At 38.3% G+C, this 24,672-nt stretch overlaps 1 protein-coding gene across 1 annotated transcript in view; it reads left to right on the top strand.

The window, feature by feature from the left end:
• LOC139691417 (uncharacterized) overlaps nt 1–24,278 on the top strand; it is a 144,181-nt gene extending 119,903 nt beyond the window's left edge. The window contains exons 3-5 of the mRNA XM_071589221.1: nt 15,300–15,786; nt 23,891–24,079; nt 24,181–24,278. Of these exons, the coding sequence (XP_071445322.1) occupies nt 15,300–15,786; nt 23,891–24,079; nt 24,181–24,278 (774 nt within the window). The remainder of the gene's footprint in view (nt 1–15,299; nt 15,787–23,890; nt 24,080–24,180) is intronic.
• The last annotated feature ends 394 nt before the right edge of the window (nt 24,279–24,672 follow it).

Raw genomic sequence — 24,672 nt, 5'->3', positions numbered from 1 at the left:
AGTTTTGGGAAGTGTGGGGGGTGTGGGGGGGAAGAGTGAAGAAAAGAGGGTGGAGGGAAGTATAAAGGAACGCCATTCCCCGGTTAGGAGTGGAAAAGGTGGAGAACGAAGCAGGTTTCCTTTATTTCTTTTTCTTTTTTTGCTCCTGCGCATCCCGAAAGCCAACGTGCCAGGCGAATCCAAGGCAAGGTGAGAGCAGAAGGAAGGAGGTCAGGGAGGAAAACAGGATTAGCTCGCTACAAAAGAAGGGGGAAATTGAATGGGGAGGGAGATGCTACGGAGGGAGAGGTCGGTAGAAAACTGAGCGGGTCGGGGGAGAATAAAAAAGGAAAGGAGGGTGAGGCGTAGAGGAGGAGGGAAATGGAAAGATAAAGGGCACAGACGTGGCTTTTTTGGCTTATTGATCATACCTTTTCACTTTTGTCTCCACGCTTTGCGGAGAGCTTATCAGAAGCGCAGGTTTTAGTGCAAAACGTGACTGCATGAAATAAGCAAGGATCACTCTGATCCCATTTAAACTTTAATTAGCCATTGATACACAATTATTTGCATCTTTCTAATATATGTTTAAACGCTCTTTTCAAACCTATGTTGTAAAAAGAGTAAGAGTTTGGAAAAAAGACTATCAGATAATAGAGTAATATCATATACTTATTGCATCGGATTGCTCAAACATTTACTAGATGTTTGTTCATTTTTAAGGAAACGTTACCATTTAATATCCGCAAGTATTATGTGCCCATGAAAAATAGGGGTAAACAAGTAAAGGAAGTAGATTTTCAAATCCCTGATATTCCATCTTTTTGGAAAATAAATCAATGATGTTTTAGAGAGTAGCAGGAACTGAATTAGATGTAGGAATTTTTCAGAAGATTCAGAAAGGAAGTAGGAAAGTGTGGGGCTTATAAATGATGATCAAAATCAAACAAGGTAAGGGAATTACCACCGGAGAAACTTGGCAAAGGTTAGAGGAAGTTAAGTTGTTAACACCACCGTGAAGCATCGTAATATTATACATACTTGTATTCTAACAACTAGCATAAAGATAATATTATTATATTATATTATAATAACGGGTCGACGGTAAAAACGATAGGTGACAAATTGTTTCTAACGCCAAGCAGACAATTTAAGAAGTTAAAGGAGATGGTGATAAATGATGCAGCGGCTAGATGAATAGTAAATGGAGGGGTATCTGCAGGAAACTCTTTTTTCGACTTTATTATAAATGATGATCTCAAAATGTCACCTACGACGAAGGTACACGTGGCAGTGATGCTACGCAAATGTATTCACTTTAACCTTCTTTCCAACTTTTTGTCGCGCCGGCTTAAGGGAGCATCGAGAGAATTCAGCTGCAGAAAGAAATGAATATCACAAAGTTGTGATAAATTTTTACTGCATTTTGAACCGAAGAATTTATTGGTGGAATTTAAGCCTTAATAAACAATGAAGTCTCGAAAAATTTTCTGGAGACAACAACGGTCTATATTTTATATTGTAAGAATTTGGTAAATTGTTAAATTCATATTAAATAACGCCAACCAACAGCAATAAATTCAGTTTTACAAGAAATATAATGATTTTTACATGTAAAATGAACATTATAGCATGCGATAAATATTTGATAACCCTCTTTTTCATTAACTACGTGTTTATTTATCATTCGTAAATTCATTCGTGTATGATGGTTTATGTAATAATTTGAATGTTATAATTTCTTTGCGGTAAACGAGTTAGTTTTCAAGAGACAAAACCAAATTACGAAAATTATAGTGAGTAGTCTTAAGGAGAGTTCATCCCTTCAAAGAAATAATTCCACTTAGGTGGAATTCAAATCCGCCCCCATGGATTAGTAGAAGGAGGCTCTACCCGTTACCGAGGCCACTTAAAGATGAAGTAGTCTGCCAAAACCAAGTTTATAAGGGCCCATACATATCTCATATCCCAAAGAATTATCATGGAGAAATGGCTCTTTTTTTTGCTCTCTCGTAAATAAGAATGAGTGTAGCCGTATATGCATCCACAGAATTGTAATTTACGTTCCTTTCTCGTACGACGAGGAAGAAATAAAGCTGAATAGTGAAGGTAAAGTACAAAAAAAGCAAACTATAGGATAATACCTTTTTTTTGTGACTTTGGTTCCATAAATCCTCCACCCCAAGACCCAAATATGGCAGTTCATAAATATGGCAGCACTTTTTAGCAATTATAAAAAAGTTATTTACAAAAACTTGTTTAAATAAACAATGAGCAATCACCGTCTTGCGCTTGAATTAACTTTAGAGTTATTTTGTACATTACTTTACAGCAGAATCAGGTCTATCAAATTCAATCACTTACAATGGACGACTTTATACATGAATTATTGAAATGTAGAAACGGATTTATTTGGGTAAGATGCGCTTTGTTTTATGTTATGTAAGTCATGTTTATGAATAGCTGTTAAGAGAAAATAGGTTTCTCTTGTAGTTTTAATCTTTTTTAGCTCTGATCCAGGCTTTCCTTAAGGATCTCAGGGTATGCATGATTTAGGCTTGGATTATTTTAATATTGAGGATAGAATTTCGCGATTACTCCTGGAATTTGTACTTTAAGTTCAAAAGATAGCCCAATCGCTCACACCGCATCCTATGGGGAGAAAGGTGACGCTGAAAGAAATCTCTAATTTTGCCAACTTTTGGAATTTAACTTAAAAGTAATAGAATACTTCATTATGGAGGAAGGATTTTCTTTTCCTGATTTCAGTTCTCAAGATCAAATTTACGAGTAGTCTTAGTAGTAGTAGTTTTTTTTGACATTGTTTATACTTCTTTCAAAATAGTGGCCTCATTTTCTAACAACAATTCTCATGAGATTTTTGTGACAACTTCTAATCAATGAAAAACCTGAAATGCCAAGGCAATTTACTGAAAGGTCATGGGATTGTCCACTATATGTCTCAAATGTAGTGATGCGATGTCTTTCAAAAAAAATATCCTCGCGAAGGGAACTGACACCCGAGGTAAAAGAGCTGAATATAATGAAAGAAAAACTTTGGCGTGAAAATTATAATTCAATTTATGAGAGCAGGAATATGAAAGGAATGAAGAAAAATGATACAGAGAATGGGTGAATTTATGAGCTGTTAACTGCCTTCTGGAGAAATCACCATAGCCCACGAAAATATTCCAGGCATATTATATTCTGTTTTCACACTTAATCCGTCCATAGAATAACAATTTAATGGCTCCTACTTTTTTCTCTGATTTTTTAGACGTTTATGCTATCAAAATAATAGAGAAATTTATAAAATGGCCCATTAAAATAAGTAGGATGAACATATTTAACTCAAATATCACTTAAATTCAAAATAAAACCAACTGAAAGCACAGAAAATTTACCCCAGAACGACATCTGACTTAAATATCGACATTTTATTCGATAATTATTCACTGAACTAAATAAAGAGAAGACTGGAGTGTGGTTCACAATTGAAAGGAAAATAATTGCTGGTAGTAAGCGGAAGAATAGCCGAAGATAAAGAAAGGGATACTTTGGGTGAAAAGAGCAAGCATATTTTCTCAAAATAAAAGTCTTAACACCCTCCTGCCCCCTCTCCGCAGATAACGAGAGAGAGAGGGTGATCAGAAGAAAGCTGCATGCATACACGAGAGGAAAACAAAATGAGCGGGAGAGGAAACGGTAAACGGAAGGGGGAGGAAGAGATTGAAGAAGAGGGATGGTGAAGAAGGGCAAGAACTAGTTGTGAGATGGGAAAAAAGTGGGATGGGGTGGGGAACGCGATGAGAAGAGGAGGAGTATGGGGAGGAAGGTGAAGTGCGTTGTGTGGCGTGAGGGTGCGGCTTGATGGGGCGAGGTGGAGGGAGGGAAGGAGGGAGAGGGGAGGTTTCGAGGCGAGCGAGGACTCCAAAGAGGTGGGCGGACGGGAGAGGAGAGACAAATGATCAGGGATAAAAGAGCCAGTGGGGGTGTGTTGGTGTCCGTACGAGAGGAGGGGAGAAGGATGAGTTAAGACGGCGTAGGGGGAGGGCGGAAGGGGTGAGAGGGAGAAGGATGGGATAGGAGGACAGGCCAGAGGGATAGGACCGATCCCTCCTCCCCATGCACCCACCCCCTACCCTCCGCTTTCTCCATCCCTCGAACCCCGCCCACTTTCCCATTGGCTCTCCTCCACTCTCCGTGTTCTTTTCATTCCTTCGGGGTGCCCTCCCCTCGCTCCACTCTCTTCCTCCGGGCAAACTCCTCGTCGCTTTCCCGCACCTCAACTAATCCAGTTCATTTCCATTCCTATTTTTTTAAAACTTCCCTCTCTGATGAAATTGATAGAAAGATTCACAATCTTTTCTAATATTCCATTCTACCTACAAGAGAGGTGACTTTCACATTAAAAGTCGCAGGTGGTGAGGTACCTAAGTCACATGGGTTACAGAGAGTTGGAGCGTTGTTAGTTGATACGAAGTTAATTAATTTATGCTATTAAGATTATTTCCTCGAGTGCACAAACATTACCATCAGCTTGAACATTTTTCCATTAATTGCTTATGTTTAAGCTTTGGACAAAAATGTTTTATCAATATGAGTGTAGAAATGAGATTACGGAAATGTTTTGGCAGTTGTTGTTCAAAATTCAAATTACAATCTGAACCCTGAAGATAGATTTGAGATTCGAGTGTAGCCTACCTGTTGCTGTGTCCCCCATTGTGTAAAATTCTGGTTTAGAACACCAGTTAATTTTTCTCCAACGGCTAAATTTTCCATATCTGTATAATACCTGTGCAATACCTGTATAACTGATTCCCAGAAAATTTTTAATCCTGAGTTTAACTTTTCGTTTTAAGGAATTAATCACTTGTATTTAGTCCAAAACGCCATGCTGGTTATTTCAGGAATACTTACCCGGACGTTATGCCGTATCGTGTCGTTAGCATATGCAGAAAGTAATGAGTGAATTACCAGAATTGTTGAGAAAATAACCAGGCCTTAGATAAAATAGATAAGAGAATCCATACATTCTCGAGGTCATAAAATAACTTTCAAAGGAAATATTAATAGATTTGTATAGATTTTGGTATACTGATTATGTAGGAGATGTGATATGACCAATGAGTTTCGAGTTCAAATACAATTATTATGTAGAATCTCACCGATTAACTCAAACTGTGTCAATATTAGTCTGCCCGCTATGAAACAACCCAAAGAACACGAAAAGAAATGACATTCATGCCCTGAATATTTGAAAATAATTTTTTTACGGTTTATTAGGTACCATTTGCTCTCTAACGTCGTACCTATATATTCAGGTATGAAACTATAGTTCTTTTTGGCATACCAAATTCTAATGGGGACAAAGTTTAAATCCAGAATGAGCGGAACATACTGTTATATACTGTTGTATTATTGTACTGTTATATACATGTAAAAAGTAGTAATCCTTTCATTTTGAAATAAATTTGTAACCTCTTGAATATTTAATCATGTTATAATAAAGGAATTCATTTTCGTGGTACTGCTAGGCTCATAATATCAAGAGAATGAGTTGAAAGTGTTTTGGACTAAGTATAAATGAATAGGTAAAAACATTAACTTTTTTTAGGTATTAAAAAGACTTTTTTCAGTTTTTGACTTCCCAAGGCTTCATTCTCAAGTAATTTCTAAAGCATTTTCTTGACAACCAGAGTTCTCCATTGGAAGGATGATATGTTTAATTTTTATTCCCCTTCTCAAGTGTCAGTTTTTCGCCTTCTCATTCGCGACTTAAAGTTTCCCTTCACCCTTGCTTCATCACCTTCAGGCATCCACCTATACCCTCTCCAATTAATCACTACTACTACTCCTGCCTCCCACCTTAGGCCCGTTCACATCCATATCCACTGATTCCCAAGAAACGCTCTGCTTTCATTTTCAGACTTGTCTCTCAAGAAACTCCAAACTTCTGAAAGATTGAACTGTGTCTCCATCGCTTTATATGATTTGATAACAGCAGACATAAATTCCTTGAAATTTCTCCTTAGTTAACCGATGCGAGAGTACCTTATTCCCTTTGGGCTTACTGGGAACTTCGGGTATGGTGACCCTGTCATAAAATCGATTTATCTTCTACAATAAAAAAAAGATTATCGAGTTTGAGTGAACTCTTGTATGCCTCCAGAAAAGTATCGCAAGATTAAGTTTCTTTTATAACAATTTGATACCTCTGTCGATACAGCCGAGTCCATACAGTAATATTGAGTTCACTATTAAATTTCTTACCATGCAATTCTAAATATGTCCACTGCGTGGGAATTGATGTCAAAATTCGTTTAAATATAATGTGTAAAAAATTATTAATTATAGCCATTTTTTAAACAAGTTATTCAAATAAAATGGTACTTAATAATCCCCCGATTAAACAGCTCAAGTCCTAGATCTCAACTTACATTTTCAGCTTAAACCTAAGTAGTAGATTTTATAGGAACTCTTCCTCCCAGGTTTATTAGTTATTAAAAATGTTGAAAACCGCGTCAGGAATTTCGTGAGATACTCAAGATTACAACCTACGCAGCTAATAAATTATAGCCGGAAAGGCAGCCCTTATGATTCTCGGAATTAACTGCTTTTCCACTTTCTCCGACCTGACCTTCCACCTCCTCTTTCCCTTCACATATTTCCCCTTTTAATCTTTCTACAATCTCTCACCCTCATGTTCGTTCTTTTTCGTATTCACTTTCCCTTTCCTTCTCTCGCAGCCTCTATCTTCACCTCTCTCTATCCCCCTCTCTTTGTGTTCCTCCATCTTTCACTTTGCTCCTCCTCCTACAAACGTCCCCCCACCCCCTCATGCCTCAGCTCTTTAAGCGGAAGGCGCTCTCATAAAAAATGAGCGAACTCAAGACTATATTTTTTTATCCCGGCGTTATCTCCTCCGCCTCTACAATTTCGCCGGTGAAGAAAAAAGGAGGAAAGGGAGATTCAGGGCCAATGCGGGAGAGCCGCGTAGTGAGCGAGGGTGAACATGTTCCTGAGAATAAAAAAATGGAGGAGATATCTCCCAATCTCCTCCTCTGCCCTCTCTTCCCATCTCTCTCTCACCCATACCAAACATACTCTACCCCGCTCTTCCTCTCTGTTCCTGTCCCTCTTTCCCTCTCTCTCTTCCTCCCTCTTTCTCTTCCTCCCCCTCTCTCTTCCTCCCTCTTTCTCTTCCTCCCTCTCTCTCTTCCTCCCCCTCTCTCTTCCTCCCTCTTTCTCTTCCTCCCTCTTTCTCTTCCTCCCTCTCTCTCTTCCTCCCTCTCTCTCTTCCTCCCTCTCTCTCTTCCTCCCTCTCTCTCTTCCTCCCTCTCTCTCTTCCTCCCCCTCTCTCTTCCTCCCTCTCTCTCTTCCTCCCTCTCTCTCTTCCTCCCTCTCTCTCTTCCTCCCTCTCTCTCTTCCTCCCTCTCTCTTCTTCCGTCTCTCCATCTCACCCTTACTGCGAACGAGTTCACCCACAATCCGTGTATTCTTTCCTTCTTCCCATTCGAAAATATTCTTTTGAATTCCTACGCTCACCGCGAGATGATTTTTCCCTCTCACGCGCCGTCACCATCCCTCTACCATTCACTAGTTCACCCACCCGAGCCTCGTTCACCCTCCTCCTCCCCCATTCTGCTCTCACTCACATGGGAAATTTCTTCTTCGTCGACGCTTCCCCTCCGCCCTCCCACGCGTGTCAAACCCGGACTCTCTTGCTCCTCCCCACTGCTCTTCCCGAGTAATCTCTGGAGCTTTAATCGTTCTATTTCACTGCTAATAACAATATCAGTGAAGGTGGTGAAGTATCCCTTCCCAAGAAGTCGATTCCCATTGAGAGAAGTTTCACCTGTGAGCTAAATGGATAGTTGATAATTCCTCTATACCTTCTTGAGTACTCGTTGGAGAATCACCGCCGAATAGCGTGGCTTCTGGTTAATTATATAGTACCATGGATTTGGCGTGAGCAGGGAAACAAGGACTTCAATGCAATTAGGTATTATTTATATAATAATTATTTATATAATTTTACTAAAAAATCTTAAGATAAGCAGTCAAAATTATTATTTTGCTGAAATGCTGAATTCCAAGTATTTCAATGAATTGGAAAAACATTTTAGATTTCACTAAATTATTATTGCTCTGCGGCATGATTCATGACACACAGGTCATACATGTATGTACATTTCTTTATCCAGTATTCAGTACCTATTATAAGGTACTGAATATTGCAAGCTTTAAACCATATACCACTGGATTGGCCTAAGCAGTATAATTGTTGTTGGTTTAAGGGATTAATATGATAACTCATTTTTTTAAATTAACTTTTTGAAACACACTTATTTGAGAGTATATAGATGAACTGAAGCTAAAAATATTTAACTTTTGAAATTTTACGATATTATTCTATCTTTAATGATACCTAGATACCTAAAATCTGCAAATTATTCTCGGCTTATGACATCCAAACCATGGAAAATGTAAATTATGGTATAAATGATTTTACAGCAGTTTCCAATGATACTATATCAAAACATATCGATTATCACTTTTATCACTGTTCAAAATTAAAGTGACCTGTTTTAAATAAGTCGAAGAATTTTCGATGTCCCGAGAGCGCTTTTAAATTCCTTGATCGTAGATCATAAAAATCGTAGATCAAATACTATGTGTCAAATAAAGTTCAAGCAAAGATATTTCAATACTTAGAAAAAATCAGGTAACCCAATGCACCAATTCTGAATAGTTAAAGTATACAGAATGGGTATTTGATGCTATTAAGTAAAAGCATTGTAGTATATGTGTTCGTAATTTTCTTTGTTTGAAATACGTAACTCACCTTCAATTTCTCTTTGATTAGTTTTCTGTGTTACTTTTTTCCATGTGTTAGTTACAATTGACTTTTGCAGGTGCAAGTATTTTAAAGTTTTTTTTATTTTCATATGGAATTCATTACTCTTTGTCATCCTTATATTTTCCAGAGTATTCTTGTGTATTTACTGAGTGTGCATACTCCTGAAATAATAAGATTCAGAATTCTAATGTATAATATAGCTTTAAGCTCACCATATTTATTTTAAAATGAGCGTTAATTATCGAATTCTAATGCATGCGTTTTACCCTTATAACCTATTTTGAATTAATTTTTATTTATTTATCTTTGTTTTTACTTGTTTATTTTTCCTGTTCTTATAGTGGTCTGCCAGAGTGAAAATGTTAATTTGCCACCCCTTTTTTCTCAAATATTTATAGTTTTTCTCAAATTGAAAAATTTATAATATCTGATTCCCATAATGTCAAAATAACTTTCGTGGAAAAATGGAATTTTCACATTAAAAAGATTATATATTCCATAAGCGAAAATCCAAAAATTGGTTTCCTGAATGTATACTTGTAGATAATTGAGAGTTGGAACATACGTGTTAAGTATGCAATTTTTAACAGACAATTCCATAGAGTAATTCAAAACTAACGACTAAGACAATGAATTAGTGATCTAAACTATCTCACCCCGGCAATATAGTAATTCTTCAGTTCATAATATTAGGCTATTAATTAATTTCTTTATAAAAATACAACAAAGCCTCCCATAATTGACTGCTAAAGAGTAGAACAAAGTAGCAAGAGAAGCAACGGAACCCCTTCAGTGAGAATTCCGTTTTTTTTGCATAATATTTACGTCAGTGTGGACGAATCGCGGACTGACAATGGCGCTTGTCGAGAAGACGGCATTTCAGTCGCTCCCTTAAAACCTCCCCAACTTTTCTTCCATGTCTTCCATTCATGGCTTCCATTATTTCCGAGAGAGTGACAAGGAGAAAGAGTAGTATGTAACTCGAAGGGAGGGAAGGACAGGGAGAGAATATTCGGTCACCCCGTTCCCCTACACCTACGTAGCGCACCCCCTCACAATCTCCTCTACTCCCGATATGCCCGTTGGTTTGACTCCGTATGATGATGCATGAATCACGTTGTTGCAGCCTCGCCTTTTTTTTATCGAATGTGACTTTTTTTCAGGGGCTGCACTGCGTACTCAAAAGATTTTTTTGCGAGCGAGCGATGGAAATCAGGATAAAAAATAAATGTTGTTTCGAAAACTGCCTTCCTCTTTTTCCCTTCAAAATACTACGATTTTATGCGCAAAAATTAATGCCTTTTGGAAGGTATGAAACAATCACCCATGGCGAGCGGTGTTTGCAAAATGCATTGCAGGCGCCTTGCAATTACAGCGAGGGTCATGGGGAGAATTTCGGCTTGCCATTTATAATCATAGATTTTTTATGGAAATAATAACGCGCGCTATTAATTCAATTTTCTGATGCTCAATATTGATTAAATTAATGAACAAGAGGTCAAATCTCACAGTAAAATTTACAAGAAATTTCAGCCTACCCATTGGATATGTTTTTTAAATTTTATTTGAGACTAAAAATTACATTTACTAATTCAGTGAGCCTGATACTACATTTTAGAATATCCTTTTTTATGAGCATTAAATCGAATTATGGTGCATTTTCAAAGTTGCCTTTTGAAAACCCAAATTACCCACTCAGAAATCTGCTGACCACCGAGTAGATATTGTGCGTGTACAACGAGGTACGTTGTTTTTTTTTAAATATTTTGGCAAAAATCACCATCAGTTTATCCATTTTTAATAATACCGACGTTTACTAATATATAGTATATGCCCATGATGTAATTATTCTCTTGCTCGTTGCTCAGAATCAGAACTTTTTTATTCTAATTGGTGAAACTGGTTACAATACACATCAAAATATGAAAGAAATATTAAATTGATTGAATTCTAAATTTATGGGCTTGAATTGATATTTTGGACTTTCATTATCTTCTTGGTCTATTAATTTGAAATACATTATTCGGCTTCAAATTAAAAAGACCATGCGCATATTCAGTTAACAGTGTTTCATATGAGCCATGCAGGATTAAATTTATTTTAAAAATATATTTTCATTTCTTAATAAGAAACGGATAAATAATTAATAAGTAGTGCATTTTTTGCGATATTAATTATTCAAATTCATATTGCAATTTTAAATATTGTAAAATAATTCAAGATTCATTTATCAATATTAGCCATCAAATGCACCATAGACATTCTCTCCTACTTCAATAGGTTCGTCAAGTACATTTTCATATAATATTATTATATCATATTCCGACCTGTACTTATCGTCATAAAAATTATAATTAGTTTTCCCCATTTGGACTAATTCAAGGACTGCTTAATACAGATGCGCGAGTATTATAATTTTTTATCGTCATACTTTCCTTCGTCCTCCAAGTTTAAAGGTTCTTCTCAAAGTGCCTCCATTCGATGCAAATCATTTTCCCTCTCCTGTAAAGATAACCTCCCTCTCTTTGAAGACATGCCGGAACCATCTTTTGATATATTTATTTTATATTTTTATAACATTGCATCAGCAGCCTGAATTACCTATTTCTAAGGATCAAAAACACTTTCTCTTGAGATATTTCTTTACATTAGGGACCAGGAAGAAGGGACATGGAGTTAAATATGGGCTACAAAATGGATGAGAAACACATTTCACTTTTATTTTTGCGATATATTTAGTAACGATGCTTGCAATCTGCGGCCACACATTATTTCAGGCCATCATTCAGCCTTTTGTTTTGAAATATGGCCAATTTCAAATACTACGACAGTGCTTATTCCAAAGAAACTGCAGGAGATGCCGCTATCGAGTTATCCGCTAATGTGCATTTCAATGCAACATTTTCAGAGTGTAAAAATCATTCGCCTTGACTGGGATCCCAGTCAAGGCGAATGATTTTTACACTCTGAAAATGTTGCACTATGACCGTGAAAAATTCCTATGGTTATACGCCGTACACTCCATTTGCAGCTTTATGGGATGGTATTAAATGCTGGAATTTCTTGCATATTGGAAAATGATATGACTTTAATTATACTAGAGGTTTGATTTGTCTAAATATGTAGAAGTTTAGATAATCAATTCGTTGTCTTGGTCATTAGTTTTGGCTTTTAAAGATTCCCACGTTAATCTTTGTTACTTTTTTAAATGAAATCCTCGTCATATGGCTACATCAACCAAGTGTAAAAATAAAACCAGTACGTGAATGTCCTGTGGTTCTAGTATGAGCAGTTTAGGCACCCAAACACTTCGTGTGCAATTTTTCGGATACAAACGTTTGGATGGAACTCAATAAAATTTTCATTAGTGTTGAGAGTGCTCTTAAGATTAATTGATAATCACCTCTCACAAAGGCAGCAGTGCTGTTACTATTTATATTCGCAAGGGCAGTAACTGGAGCTCGGGCATACTTTCCTTTGAAATCGACTATATCCCCTCTTTAAACATTTTAAACCCTCTTCTACCGGAGCTATAGGGAAAAACAGACGCTCCATTAGCCTCCAGCATTACTTAGGCAGCAGCAGACGATTTGTCCAGGCAAAAGTAAAATTTCAATGAAGCGTTTTTCTTGTCGCGTGTTACCTCCACCTTTTCCATAAACGAACCAAACGTGTTTCAATTTTTAGCGGCAGCTAATGACGTAATACGGGAGTTAAACGCATAAAACCGGTTCCAAATTTGCACATTGAGCGAATTGCATAATAATATAATATAACATCAGCGCTTTCCATTGTAAAGTAAGCTATTAACAGTTTTTTATCTTTATTTATTGAAAAAGCTAATTATTAGCCGTATTACTGTGTTCATATTTTCAACATTTACTCAGGCTTTTCTATTCTCATATATTCATAGGTATTATTATAATCTTCCGCGTGATAATCTTATACTCTTCCATTTTTTGGTAGTTCATAATGGCCTAGAGTAAATTTTTTTTCTAAATACGCGTAATTCATGTGCGATTTTAAAGTTATTTAAGCAATTTCACAAGCGTCTATTTAACATAATTAACGGGATTTGCAAGTAAACATTATCGTATCGAATAATTTTAATTACCAAACTAACTACCATTTAAATCGAATAATTCCTACCGATGAAGTCCTACATTAGGCATAGATACCATTTTGTGAATCCAATGATCATTACCTTCTAACAGAGTTATTTTGCTGGGTAACCCAAAGGTTAGTTAGTCCGCCATTCATAGGGTTTTTTGTAAACTGACATCATTCCATGACCGGGAAGCTAAAGAAAGTCTCGAGTAAAATATCCAGGTTCCCAGCTACAACCCCAGGATAATGTGAGCCACCATGTCTTGCCGAGAATAGTAGAAAGTCTCATATATTAAGTCTAAACATTAAGGCTCAAGGCATCCTAGTTTCTAATTATATGGTATTCATCTAATTATTTAATGAAGTAAAATAAGTACATTTTGTTACATAAATCCAGAAATTGGCTGAAATATATTTAAAAGGGGTATATTTTCATTCTTGTAAAAAGGGTTAATGCTAAGTCTGTAAATATGAGCCAAAAATGAAACATGAGTCATTTATTTGAAGTGCACTTCTGCCAATTCTTCTAGCATTAACAATTGGATCACATGAAACTGTTCTCTTCTTACTAATGCTTCTCACTACACAGTGATAGTGTTATTGAAATAGTAATATTTTCGCAACTTTTGTGTAGGGATTCCTGCTCACTGTTCCACTTTAACTGTTAAGATTTAAGATAAATGGCATTTTCCCTATTACGGCGGTTTACGACTGGTGTATACTTAGTAATCTTAGTTTATGCAAGTTGTAAACTTCTTCTATCAGAATGTTGGTGGCTTTCTGTGGTCTCTAGGGTCACTATTCGATACTTTTCTCTTGAAACCTAGTCAACACCTTGGGGACCATCATTATAGGAAAACCTTGGGACGCATCGGTTTTCAAGTAGTAACTAGTAACTTACGACTAGATGACACAATATTAAAGCAGTATTTAATATCTAAATGTAAAATTTATTATAAAAGTTTTAAAGTAAAGATGTTCAGCATATCCTTTCCTCTTATTTCATTTTGTTAATCTTCCATTTCAAACACATAATCTTCTACTAGTAGGAATGTCAGTATTTTAATCAAAAGCTTACTGCAATCCCTACAGTATAAACATATTGATAGTTCTTCCCTCATGAATACCAAACTCGTTATCAGGGCTCAATAATCCATTAGTTAGATATTTACATTGACGTTGTCTCAAATGATGCCTTTGTCCGTTTTGGTTATCAGTAAATTATTTTCCTGCGTCAATTTGCTTGTGAAATAGAGCGGTAGAAGTAGTATTTATGTATTTAACCTTAGTCGGAAACAGCACTTTTTGGTCTTTGTATTGGACTACTAACAGTGAAAATAATGGAGACGGAAACACCCTTGGTGGAGGAAATCCCACCTAGGCGGGAATCGAATCCGCGACCTTTGAATTGGCAGGCGAGGAGGTTTACCATTAACGTTACCCCGCCACCGAGGGCGTCGGGGTAACGTTAATGGTAAACTTAATCTTCAAAAAATCATCTCTAAATCAAATCATTAAATGTAATAAAAACAAAACTTGCATATGGAACCCGTATTTCAATAACCACGTGCGAGTTGCCTGTGCAGCAAGATGAAATCTGTGCATTTTAATTTGGGAAAATGTTTGTTGATGTTTAATGAATACTAGTGCGGCTTAATGACTTTCAAAAATGACATATTTCCAGATATAATATAAAGGCATCAAGTTCTGAGTTCTCATTAACGTCTACGCAGAGCATGCAAGCGATTTTTTCCTAAATGAAAAGCATCTTTCAACATTACAGTATAATGGCAATTAATTATGAGCTTCAATGAATATCCTAGATCTTATAAAAATATGAATTTTTATGTAGGCTGAAATTTGATCCGACAAAGATTAATATGGTTTTTATGCGGTTGAAAAATAATAGAATTACAAATATTAATAGAAGAATAATAGGCATTAATAAGAAAATTCTTAAGCATTATATAACCAACCAACATCATTCCTTAACTAATTAATCATGAACATCCCCATCACGTTGCCCTCATTTGATTTCTCTCAAACTTTCAGTTGCACTGTTTAAATTTTATACTGGGATGAAAAAATGCTTCACTTGGAACTTTATTCGCTAGTCGAATGCACTATGCACGGGTCTACAATTGGGAATATATTATACAAGTCGATCGAAATCTAATAAAATGTTTAAATATTGTTACACTGCGTTGGTAAATACGCTATATTAGATAATTAATGATATATTTACAAACAACTTATTATTTATAGCGAAATTGAAATCAGTGTTTGCATGTTATATGAAAGAGTTTATTAGAAGCTTAACGGCAAATCTTCTTCTCATGTTTCGTCGCAGATCATATTCGACTCCTTCCAAGTGGGACGGTATGACCCGACGCCGTCTTCGGCCATCGACCGCTGCCCCGACGGCCATCTGCAGCTCTCCGAGCTGGGACGCCCCTTTACCGGGGGCTCTTGGTGCGGGGGTTTTGCCTCGAATAATGGCCCCGCCTCTGCCCCGCAGCCGGCACAGGGTCAGAGGCACCAGCCTCCCCCGCCGCCCGCCGCCCCCTCCGTCTACTTCAGCGAGACGGCCACGCTGACGGCATCCGTGAGACTCTACCGGCCGAGTCCTGGGTTCTCGCTCAAGATGCGCTACCGCTTCTTGCCGAGGCGGGCCGCCGTCCTACGCTACGGCCCCGCTCTTCCTTCGCCCTACTCCCCCGGTTCCGCCGCGGCGCCCTTCCCCTACGACCGGGGTGCCGTGGTGCCGGGCACATACTGTAGCCGGAACTTCGAGGACTGCCACCGGCGAAGATCTCCTTCTTCCGTGTTTGGGAAAGGTGAGTCGCCATTATTGGGCGCGTTTACGTATTCACGCCCTCTTATACCTGCTATAATACATATATGCAAATATGTGTGCTCCAGGAGATCCTCCAAAGCGTCGAATTTTCCAGGATATTCTTATGCGCTTAGAGTCACGAATTTCCTACTTTCAAATTCAAGTGAAATTAGTAGTTGAATTTGTGCTTTTAATTTTCATTTTACTTGCATGATAGAGAATATTTGTAACTATCAAACCTCCATACATATTACCGAACCAAATTTTTTTAATACCAGTATGGATCCTCCTCCTGCCACAAAACTTGCCAAGGGCTCGGAGGGTATCTTGCAGATGTTGATATATCATAGTCAAAGAATTGTATACATTCAAAACGTCGTAACATGGTATAATGCAGAGTATACGGGTATAGAGTATAATCAGCATGAGAGAGAACAACTTATTGAATGCATTGGTATTCCAGCAAAATGAGGAACTGATTACTTAAAAGTGAAAAAGGCAATATTTATTTGATTATTAAAACTGTGAAGACGCCTCTGTACCTTAATTGGCAATAGCGCAAAAGGCCAGGTATCGAGGGATCCCGATTCGAATCCTGGTCAAGGGGAATGATTTCTATACTTAAAATATCCCTGCATTTTCCATTAAAACTTACTTTCACGGGATCTTCCACCGTTATTTGATTTGCTGAACGTAAAGCTGGTAGAGAGGGTCAAGGAGAAAATCATGCGTAAATTTGCGTGGTGGATACTGTGACCAGGGTTCACCAGAAAGGAGCAAGTTAGATGAAACAATAGCATGGTTAATTTAGTCCATTATATAAAAATTGAACTTCATACTCGGCAATTTTGCCATCAACAACATCAGGCAATATAATTAAGGGAAAAAATTGGCTGAGAAGTGCAGAAAACACAAATGAATGAGGTATAATGGATGGTAATATCAATACACACCATTGGTCTATATATCACATGTACATTACTTCATTCTGTCTTATAAATTTTTATGGAGATTCTTATAATTTCTTCTCCCACTCATACAGTCTAGATTGAAGTCACCAAATTCTTTTTTTTTTGTTTTTGGCTCACTGTAGTGGAAGTTTCTCTTTTGCCTCTTTTTGATCCCAACGGTGGACAGCGGCTAAACCACTCAAAGAATTTTTAATCAATGTTCAAAGAGATTTGAAAAAGAGACAAAAAAACTCCCATTCGTACTCTACTAATCTCTATATCGACACATCGCATTATCGTTTGAAGTTAAAGATGCCAGATTTTGCTTTCCCTTGATGAATTCATCAATTGATATGAACTATTAACCAATGAAACTTGAACAATATACATAATGAAAAAACCCATCGTCATATTTTTTTTTGCACTTTTATACGCCAAATTATATTTAACATTATTGCGAGAATGAATTGCAATCACATTTTTGGTAGTCCACGGAAGATTGCTACGAAAATGTATCTTAGGGTTGATAAATTTATGGATTACCGTTGCAAAAAAGATGAGCCACAATGTAAATACAACCTCCCAAGCAAACTAAGGACTTTGCTAAAGCAGATTTTGCTTTACAAGAGAACAAAATACCTCTTCGTCATATTAAAATATTAATTCCCTTTCCAGTATTAAATATGCCATCTTGATTAGGAAGCAAAAGCAACGGCAAATATGATTTTAGGTGGCATCGCGTTCCTGGATATTGATGATGTATTAATAAAATATTCACAGTTTTTGGTAAATCATCATGGTATCATTGGGTGTGTTTTATGTATAATAGAACAAGCTTTTCCTATTTTTCGATCAAAGGCTTTGAGGAATTTTAGAGCACGGCTTCATCAATTTTAACATCCGGATTCATACCTCAGAGTTATTTTGCAATTTAGATTCCAGCTAATTAATGGAAGTTTAATTTTAACTTCATTATCAAAACGATTTAATCAAAAATTCTGTTCTTATTTCGTTTTTGGTAAAATATATTCACATATTTTTCATATCAAACAGAATTTTGAATAGAAAACTCTTACAAGTTAATGGCAAGCACTATCGACCCAGGTTTTTTTCAGCTTTCTTTAGTAGTATTTGTAGTATTTTAAGTTTCCAATGGAGAAGTTTCGAAATAACCCAGATCTTATAATCACTGCCATTAGTACATATTCATTGTTAATCCATAGTAAATATATTAATTAAATTTTAGCCGAAAATATCGTCTTGGAAAAATAATCCTAATCAACACCGTAAAGTGATATTGATGAGTTAGTGGCCACTAAACTAAATAAGCCTACAATCTTTCTCAATCGATGTCTGAGATTTAATTTGATTAAATCGTCAAGATGCCGATTTTGACATTGCTTTATTTGACTTTGATTCCAAATTTTTATATTTGTCTTTAATATTGTGGTAATATTGGCATCGGAACACCAATAAACACTTCATATTAATATTATTGAAAATTTAAAGCTGACCTTTGCGTCACCTGCAAATAAAATCCATCCTCAAAACCAGACTAATCGTGGAATCCACCAATGGCTACCGAGTCACATGCAAACAATGCATGTATCTTATGATTTTTGTAGAAATTCTCCCTCGCAGCTACCTCTTCTTCCATTGAGATGCGTATCGCTCGTCCAAAAAAAACTCAAAATCCAACGTCAACCCTCATATCACCCTTTCATTCAGCGCCGTTTTCCTCATTTTTAGAATATGAATGAGTCGTTTAAGGATTTTATTTTAAACAGCCTCGTATTGAGGTGCGCTCTGAAAGCACAAAATTCTTTGGGAACTATACATGCATGCTTGTATACCTTCTTCACGGCACATTTCCTTTCTCTCCTATCAAACGTTTTCCCACTGCTGCAGTAGCGGCGGCAATTCCTGAGCGCAAAAATATCACGCACGCTTATTCAACTTCTCTCATTAAAAGCTTCTCTTCCACCACGGGTCTCTAGTCGCCCTCCCCCCACTCCCTACATCCTTCAATGTCTACTCTAATAAGTTCTCCCTAAGGAACTGCAATTCCTCCGTGTTAACTCGGTGGGTGAACTGACGTTGACACAAATACCAAATTCGCGGAATAGGCCCGCTCTATAACCGTCTTTAAGCTCCGCGAAATTTCGTAAGAAATTGAAATGCCTTAAATGTTTGAGGTGTAACTATAGTGACATTTTTTGACGCCATCCAGCAGCGCAATGAGTAAAGATACGTTATGATTTAACTTGATGTCCCATCGATCTGGCAGTTACTCTGCGTGTAATTCAATCTGCAGTTTAATCACTGCTTGTTCAAAATCGGTCTCTCGTTTGCGTTAATTACAATAGTTACTTTGAGTTCCCATATAATCTTGGTCTAAAACTTTATTCTTTGCGTTTTCATTTAACGATATTTTTAAATTAACGCATTATCATCACTTATTAATAGCATTATAAAATGCTATAAAATATATGGGTATTTTATTTCACCTTTTGAATTAAAACTGAAATAATTATTTAAGTATCCTCAAATGATTATGCCTTACCAATCAATGCAAAATAATAGCATAATTACACAGTAATAGAAAACCCATTGAAGACTTTTTTACGCTGCTATATCTTTTTATTTCCATAAAATCTGCTCCTTGGCCAAAATGTTATCATTGCCGCTTTTGTCAATGAATGATATGCTTTCATTATTCGACCAATCGTATAAGAGATGAATGAGGTAATTTTAAAATAAATAAATTTTGTCATGTCATCATATCCTCTTAATGGTCTGAATCCCTAATTCCATTTTCTTCCACCAGCTTATCTTTATTCGATGAGATGTGGTAATAATAAATAATGAAGAATAAAAATCTAAACATGAAATGAAAGAATTCAAATATTTCCCTGCTTATTGCATTAATTAGAGTTAATTTATTACGTTTTCATTTTTTAACATGACGGACTCGGTTAATATTTTAATATGCCCTTTAAAGATGCCTTACAACCAAAATTAATCTTGCTGGAAGTTATAGTTATGAACCGATCCGAAGTTACCATAAACTGAGAGTGTAAGTGTAGGCAGGTAAATAAGTAAAATATATCCTAGGGGAATAAGCTTCAGATCAAGAAAATCCAGAGGCTTTAACCCATTACTTCTCTATGGGCATGACTCACGATTCTCCCCTGCCACGACCGTCGTCCGAGGCACCCAAGTAGCAGCACCCATGTTACGCTGGATTTCGAGCCAGTTTACGATGCGATCCGATGCAGACTCCTCAGCCTTGCTCTGCGGTTTGTGTGAGCTCTGGTACGTGGCGCGTGTGACGGGAGCACTTCGCGACCCGAATACTGTCCGTCGGCCGAGAATAAAGCCGGAAAGGGAAAAAAGGGACGAAGTAGGTAGCATGCCACGTCAATCCGGCTTCTTTTCCCTTCCCTTCTCCCATCCACCTCTCCTCGACCACGGAGCCTTACCCCGTCGTCCAGGGGCGCGATTTTTCATGCCGATGGTGAGCGTGGTGGAACGTGGAACGAACGACCTGTGCAACTGGACGCCCAGAGGCTGCCACGATGTGTCAGCCCCGCACGTTATATTGAGCGATTATTTAAAATACGCTAAATATGCCAGTCGGTGCGTAAAAAAAAGAAGCCGACAGATTACGTACCACGTTAATTTCATGATTTAACCAAAAGGCACTGATGGGTCGAGATGGAAGACTAGAGAAGCGATTTCCTTCCCTCCGTCAAAGAACCTTCGAGTATTTAAAGCTATTCTTTCTTGGTTATGTTAAATATATATATATATATATATATATATATATATATATATATATATGTATGTATGTATGTATTTATGTATGTATATATATGTATTTATGTATGTATATATATATTTATATATATTACTTTTTAACTACAATTTTTGATGCCCTACATTCCTTATACAAAATTTACTTTGACATTAATCACCAAAAACGAAATATAATTCACAAATTTTACAAAACACTTTTCTGAACTTTTTCATTCTTCATTAGTTTTATTTAGGCATTTTTCCATTCTCATTTAAAAAGCAAGGGTATTTTTGTAAAAGACTATAAATGAAGGACTTTGAAATAATGAAGTGAAGGAAAGGTTCGATGACCTTGGCTTAATATCAAGTTGACGTTCCAGTGTCCCGAGATGTACCCAAGCTTTGTAATTTTTCCTATGAAATTTTTCCAAATTCTTTGTGGGTAACAGGAGCGACTCAGGGAAAGAAGTAGAATTATAACCCTTAGAATTATATTTGGTGTCGCATATCGAACTAACCTTTGGGTTGAACACTTTGTTTGTGGTTCATGCGGGTAGCCAAACTTACTCATATTTCTACTAATTTTCAAACCCCGTTCAAAAATATAAAATGAAATACTGTCAATCAGTCATTAAGTATAATGAATAGAAAAACGCTCCTTGTGAAGAGACGTTTTCATTCTAGCTTCCAGTATTTTTCCTGGCCTACTCGTTGACCTTGACTTCGGAGTCAGGCGTGGAAAAAACGATCAAGTCACATACATCTTTGGAAAAGAAATCTATTTTGAATCTTCTTCTTTTTGTCATTTATTACGTGAAAAAAACTCTATGATCTGAAATTTCTCGGTAGTAAAATCCTTAAAAAAATAATATATATACCTTCTCCCCTCTATCACAGTCTTCACTGCCGGTCAATACCCCCTTCATCCACTTTTCCTGCCTCCATAGGACTTCTCCCAACCAACCCCTCTCTTCGCCCACCATACCAAGTACTTCCTCATTTGTTATCTTCTCTGTTCATTTCACCTTCTCCATTCTTCTCCACACCCACATTTCAAAAGCCTCCAGTCTACGTCTATCCTCCTGCTTCAATGACCACGTTTCCGCACCGTACATAGCTACGTTCCTAATCAAAGTTTTTACGAGTCTTTTCTTAACATCCTTAGCCAATGTCCCTGTCATCAACTCCCTCCTCCTCGTGAAAGGCTCTTCGCCTAGCGCAATACTTCTCCTAACGTCCCAACTACTTTGGTCGAAAAGTACGGTCCCTACGTGTTGGTCCAAAACACTACCGAGATACGTAATCTGCTCGACCTGCTCTACTTTTTGCCCTCCTATTTTAATGTTTAGCTTAGCCTTTTTCTTTTTAGGAAAATGGCATAACCTTTGTTTTATTAATATCGATTCTGATCCCATACCTGTCGCACTGACTTCACAAATCACTCAGCAATGCTTGCAACCCCTTCGTTGACTGACAAACTAAAGCTTGGTCATCAGCGAACCTAACTGATTTTACGAATTCTCCGCCCAACAACCCTGCCTTACACCCCTTCCTAGCACTGCCCATCCTAACTCCCCATTCCCCACTCGCACCTGAGCAGTCTGAGACATGTACAGGTTGCGGATTAACCTCCTTTCCCTCCATTCTATTCCTATTTTCTGCAATATACTCATTAGTTTTTCCCAATTAACTCTATCAAACGCTTTTTCGAAATCTACGAAACATGCAAATACGTCCTGATTGTATTCTATATTCCTCTCAATTAGTAGTCCCATAACTCCAATGTCATCACGCGTGCCTCTCCCCTTCCTAAGCCTAATCTGATCATCCCCAAAGTAATCATTTACCCTACTCTCCATCCTTTTGTCGATGATCCAGAGAACAACTTTAGCTGCGTGGCATATCAAACTTATTGTCCCCAGTCCTCACATGATGTAGCCTTCACCTTTTTCGGAATAGGAACTAAAACTGATCTCACAAAGTCTTCCGGCCAGATTCCTTCCTCATAAGTACTACGAATCAGCCCATGTAGCCTCTTCCTCCCACAGTTTCCTAAACATTTCAATAGTTCCGCGGGAAAGTTGTCCACCCCCACGGCCTTATTTAGTTTCATCTCCCTTAATGCCCTTTCTATCTCATCGTCGAGTATGTCAGGGCTTAAGCCACTTCCTCTACGTCATGTTGTCTTTCTATGCCTAACGTTGTTGGCCTAAGTTCTTTACCATACAGTTCTTCTATATATTCCTTCTATTTCTCTTTGATCTTTTCTGGATCGACTATTATATTACCCGACTTATCTCTAACTTTTAGCACAGATCTTCCTTCCTTACTTCCCGATAGTGTCTTAACCTTCTTGCATAGCGCACCAATTTCACCCTTCCTCGGCAAACTTTCCAAATCCTCGCACTACCTCTTCCACCATGCTTATTTTGCTTCCACCGTATACATACGAGGGTCATCCGGAAAGTAGTACCCGTTCGTGAAATAAAGACACAAAAGTAAATATTAACAAACATAAAAAATTTTATTTGAAAGAGGATACTTTAAACTACTTCTCAACATAATCTCCAAGCAAATTAAGGCATTTGTCATAACGTGTGACAAGTTTCTGTATTCCTGCTGCATAGTCCTTCGCCGCCAGCTCATTGAGATACGCGAGGGACCCATCTTGCACAAATTTTTGCATAATGCAGATGGTGTTTAACAATTTCATGAACAATTGTTCGAGAAACATTGGGAAAATGCTCACAGATGTCATCAATTGTGACGCGCCGATCGTTCCTCACGAATTCGTCAACTGAGCTCACCAGTTGGTCTGTAATGACAGACGGTCTCTCCGAACGCTCATCGTCGTGTGTGTTCCCCCTCCCCATGTTGAAGTTGCGACACCACCGCCGAACAGACGACTCGTCCATTACATTGTCTCCATACACCTCCTTTAATTGGCGATGAATATCACATGGGCGAACGTTTCTTGCATTGAGGAATTTAATCACTGCCCTCACTTCACAACTGGCGGCGTTCTCAATTTTTTTAAACATTGTAAACAATCACAGAAACAACACAGGCAATGCTAGCGTCACGCAACTTGGCTCAGAGAAGGCAGACAAGCCACTGAAGCTATCTGACCTCGTCCAGCGGCTACTCGCGTCGTCAGCACTTCATGCGGCACGAACGGGTACTACTTTCCGGATGACCCTCGTACATAGCTCTGATATATTATCTGTATATCTCATCAAAATTACTTATTTCAGTCGAGATAGATTATTACGCGCTCCGTGAAATTCATATTCGAGTGTTTACAATGCACTCTGTGCACTCAAAGTGATAGAATGAATTTTCTCGCTCGTCCCAAAGGAGGAGACTCATCGTCGGACGTCGGGGGAGGTGGCGGGGCAGGCGGGGGCGGAGGCGGTGGGAGCGGAAGCGGCGACTTGCCAGGGGCCGGCGGCGGAGTGTGCCGCCTGCAGTCACCCAACTACCCGGGCGTCTACCCCCGCAACGTCACCTGCTACATGAGCATCCGGCAGCGCACCGTGCCCACGTGTAAGCACGCCATGATATCCGTGGGTCAGGGGGACGGGCGGGTGAGGTTGAGACGGGGAGCCCCGCCGATGCCCCCGCCCTCCCCCCTCCTCCCCTCGCAGTTCTCGCACCTCCAGCCCCCGCCCAACCCCAGCGATCCGCTCTTCCGGTTACTCATGCTGCGGAGGCAGGGGGAAGAGCTGGGGACGGGTATGGGTAGGATGGGCGGGGAGTTACCGCCCCCGGGTGGCGGCGGGGGCCGCCGGGGTGGAGGCGGTTACGGCATGGGCGCCCCCCAGAGGATCAACTCGACCACGTGGGACCCATGGAGCGGGGCGTACGCTGACGCAGACCCAGGCGGGGAGGGCGGACACTACCCGCCTCATCACCTTCCCCACCCACCCACGGTAAGGACGCAACTAAATGCATCTATTTGCACACCTTGTCCCCATTAAGGTGACAGAATCCGAATCACCTTTACGAAACCTGGGTGCGGATCTAACAGAGCAAAGCCGCCTAACTACTCGTATCTTGATTTGATGAAATGCTCGTTTGTGTTCAATGGTAGTGTGTACAAAATTTTTTACGATATTCATTTTATTGCAAGCCAAATT

Source organism: Hetaerina americana, unplaced genomic scaffold, assembly GCF_022747635.1.
Source record: "Hetaerina americana unplaced genomic scaffold, ioHetAmer1.1.p SCAF_345, whole genome shotgun sequence".
Taxonomy (NCBI): Eukaryota; Metazoa; Arthropoda; class Insecta; order Odonata; family Calopterygidae; genus Hetaerina; species Hetaerina americana.
The sequence above is the reverse complement of the archived record's forward strand: the minus strand, read 5'-3'. Positions and strand labels throughout refer to the sequence as shown.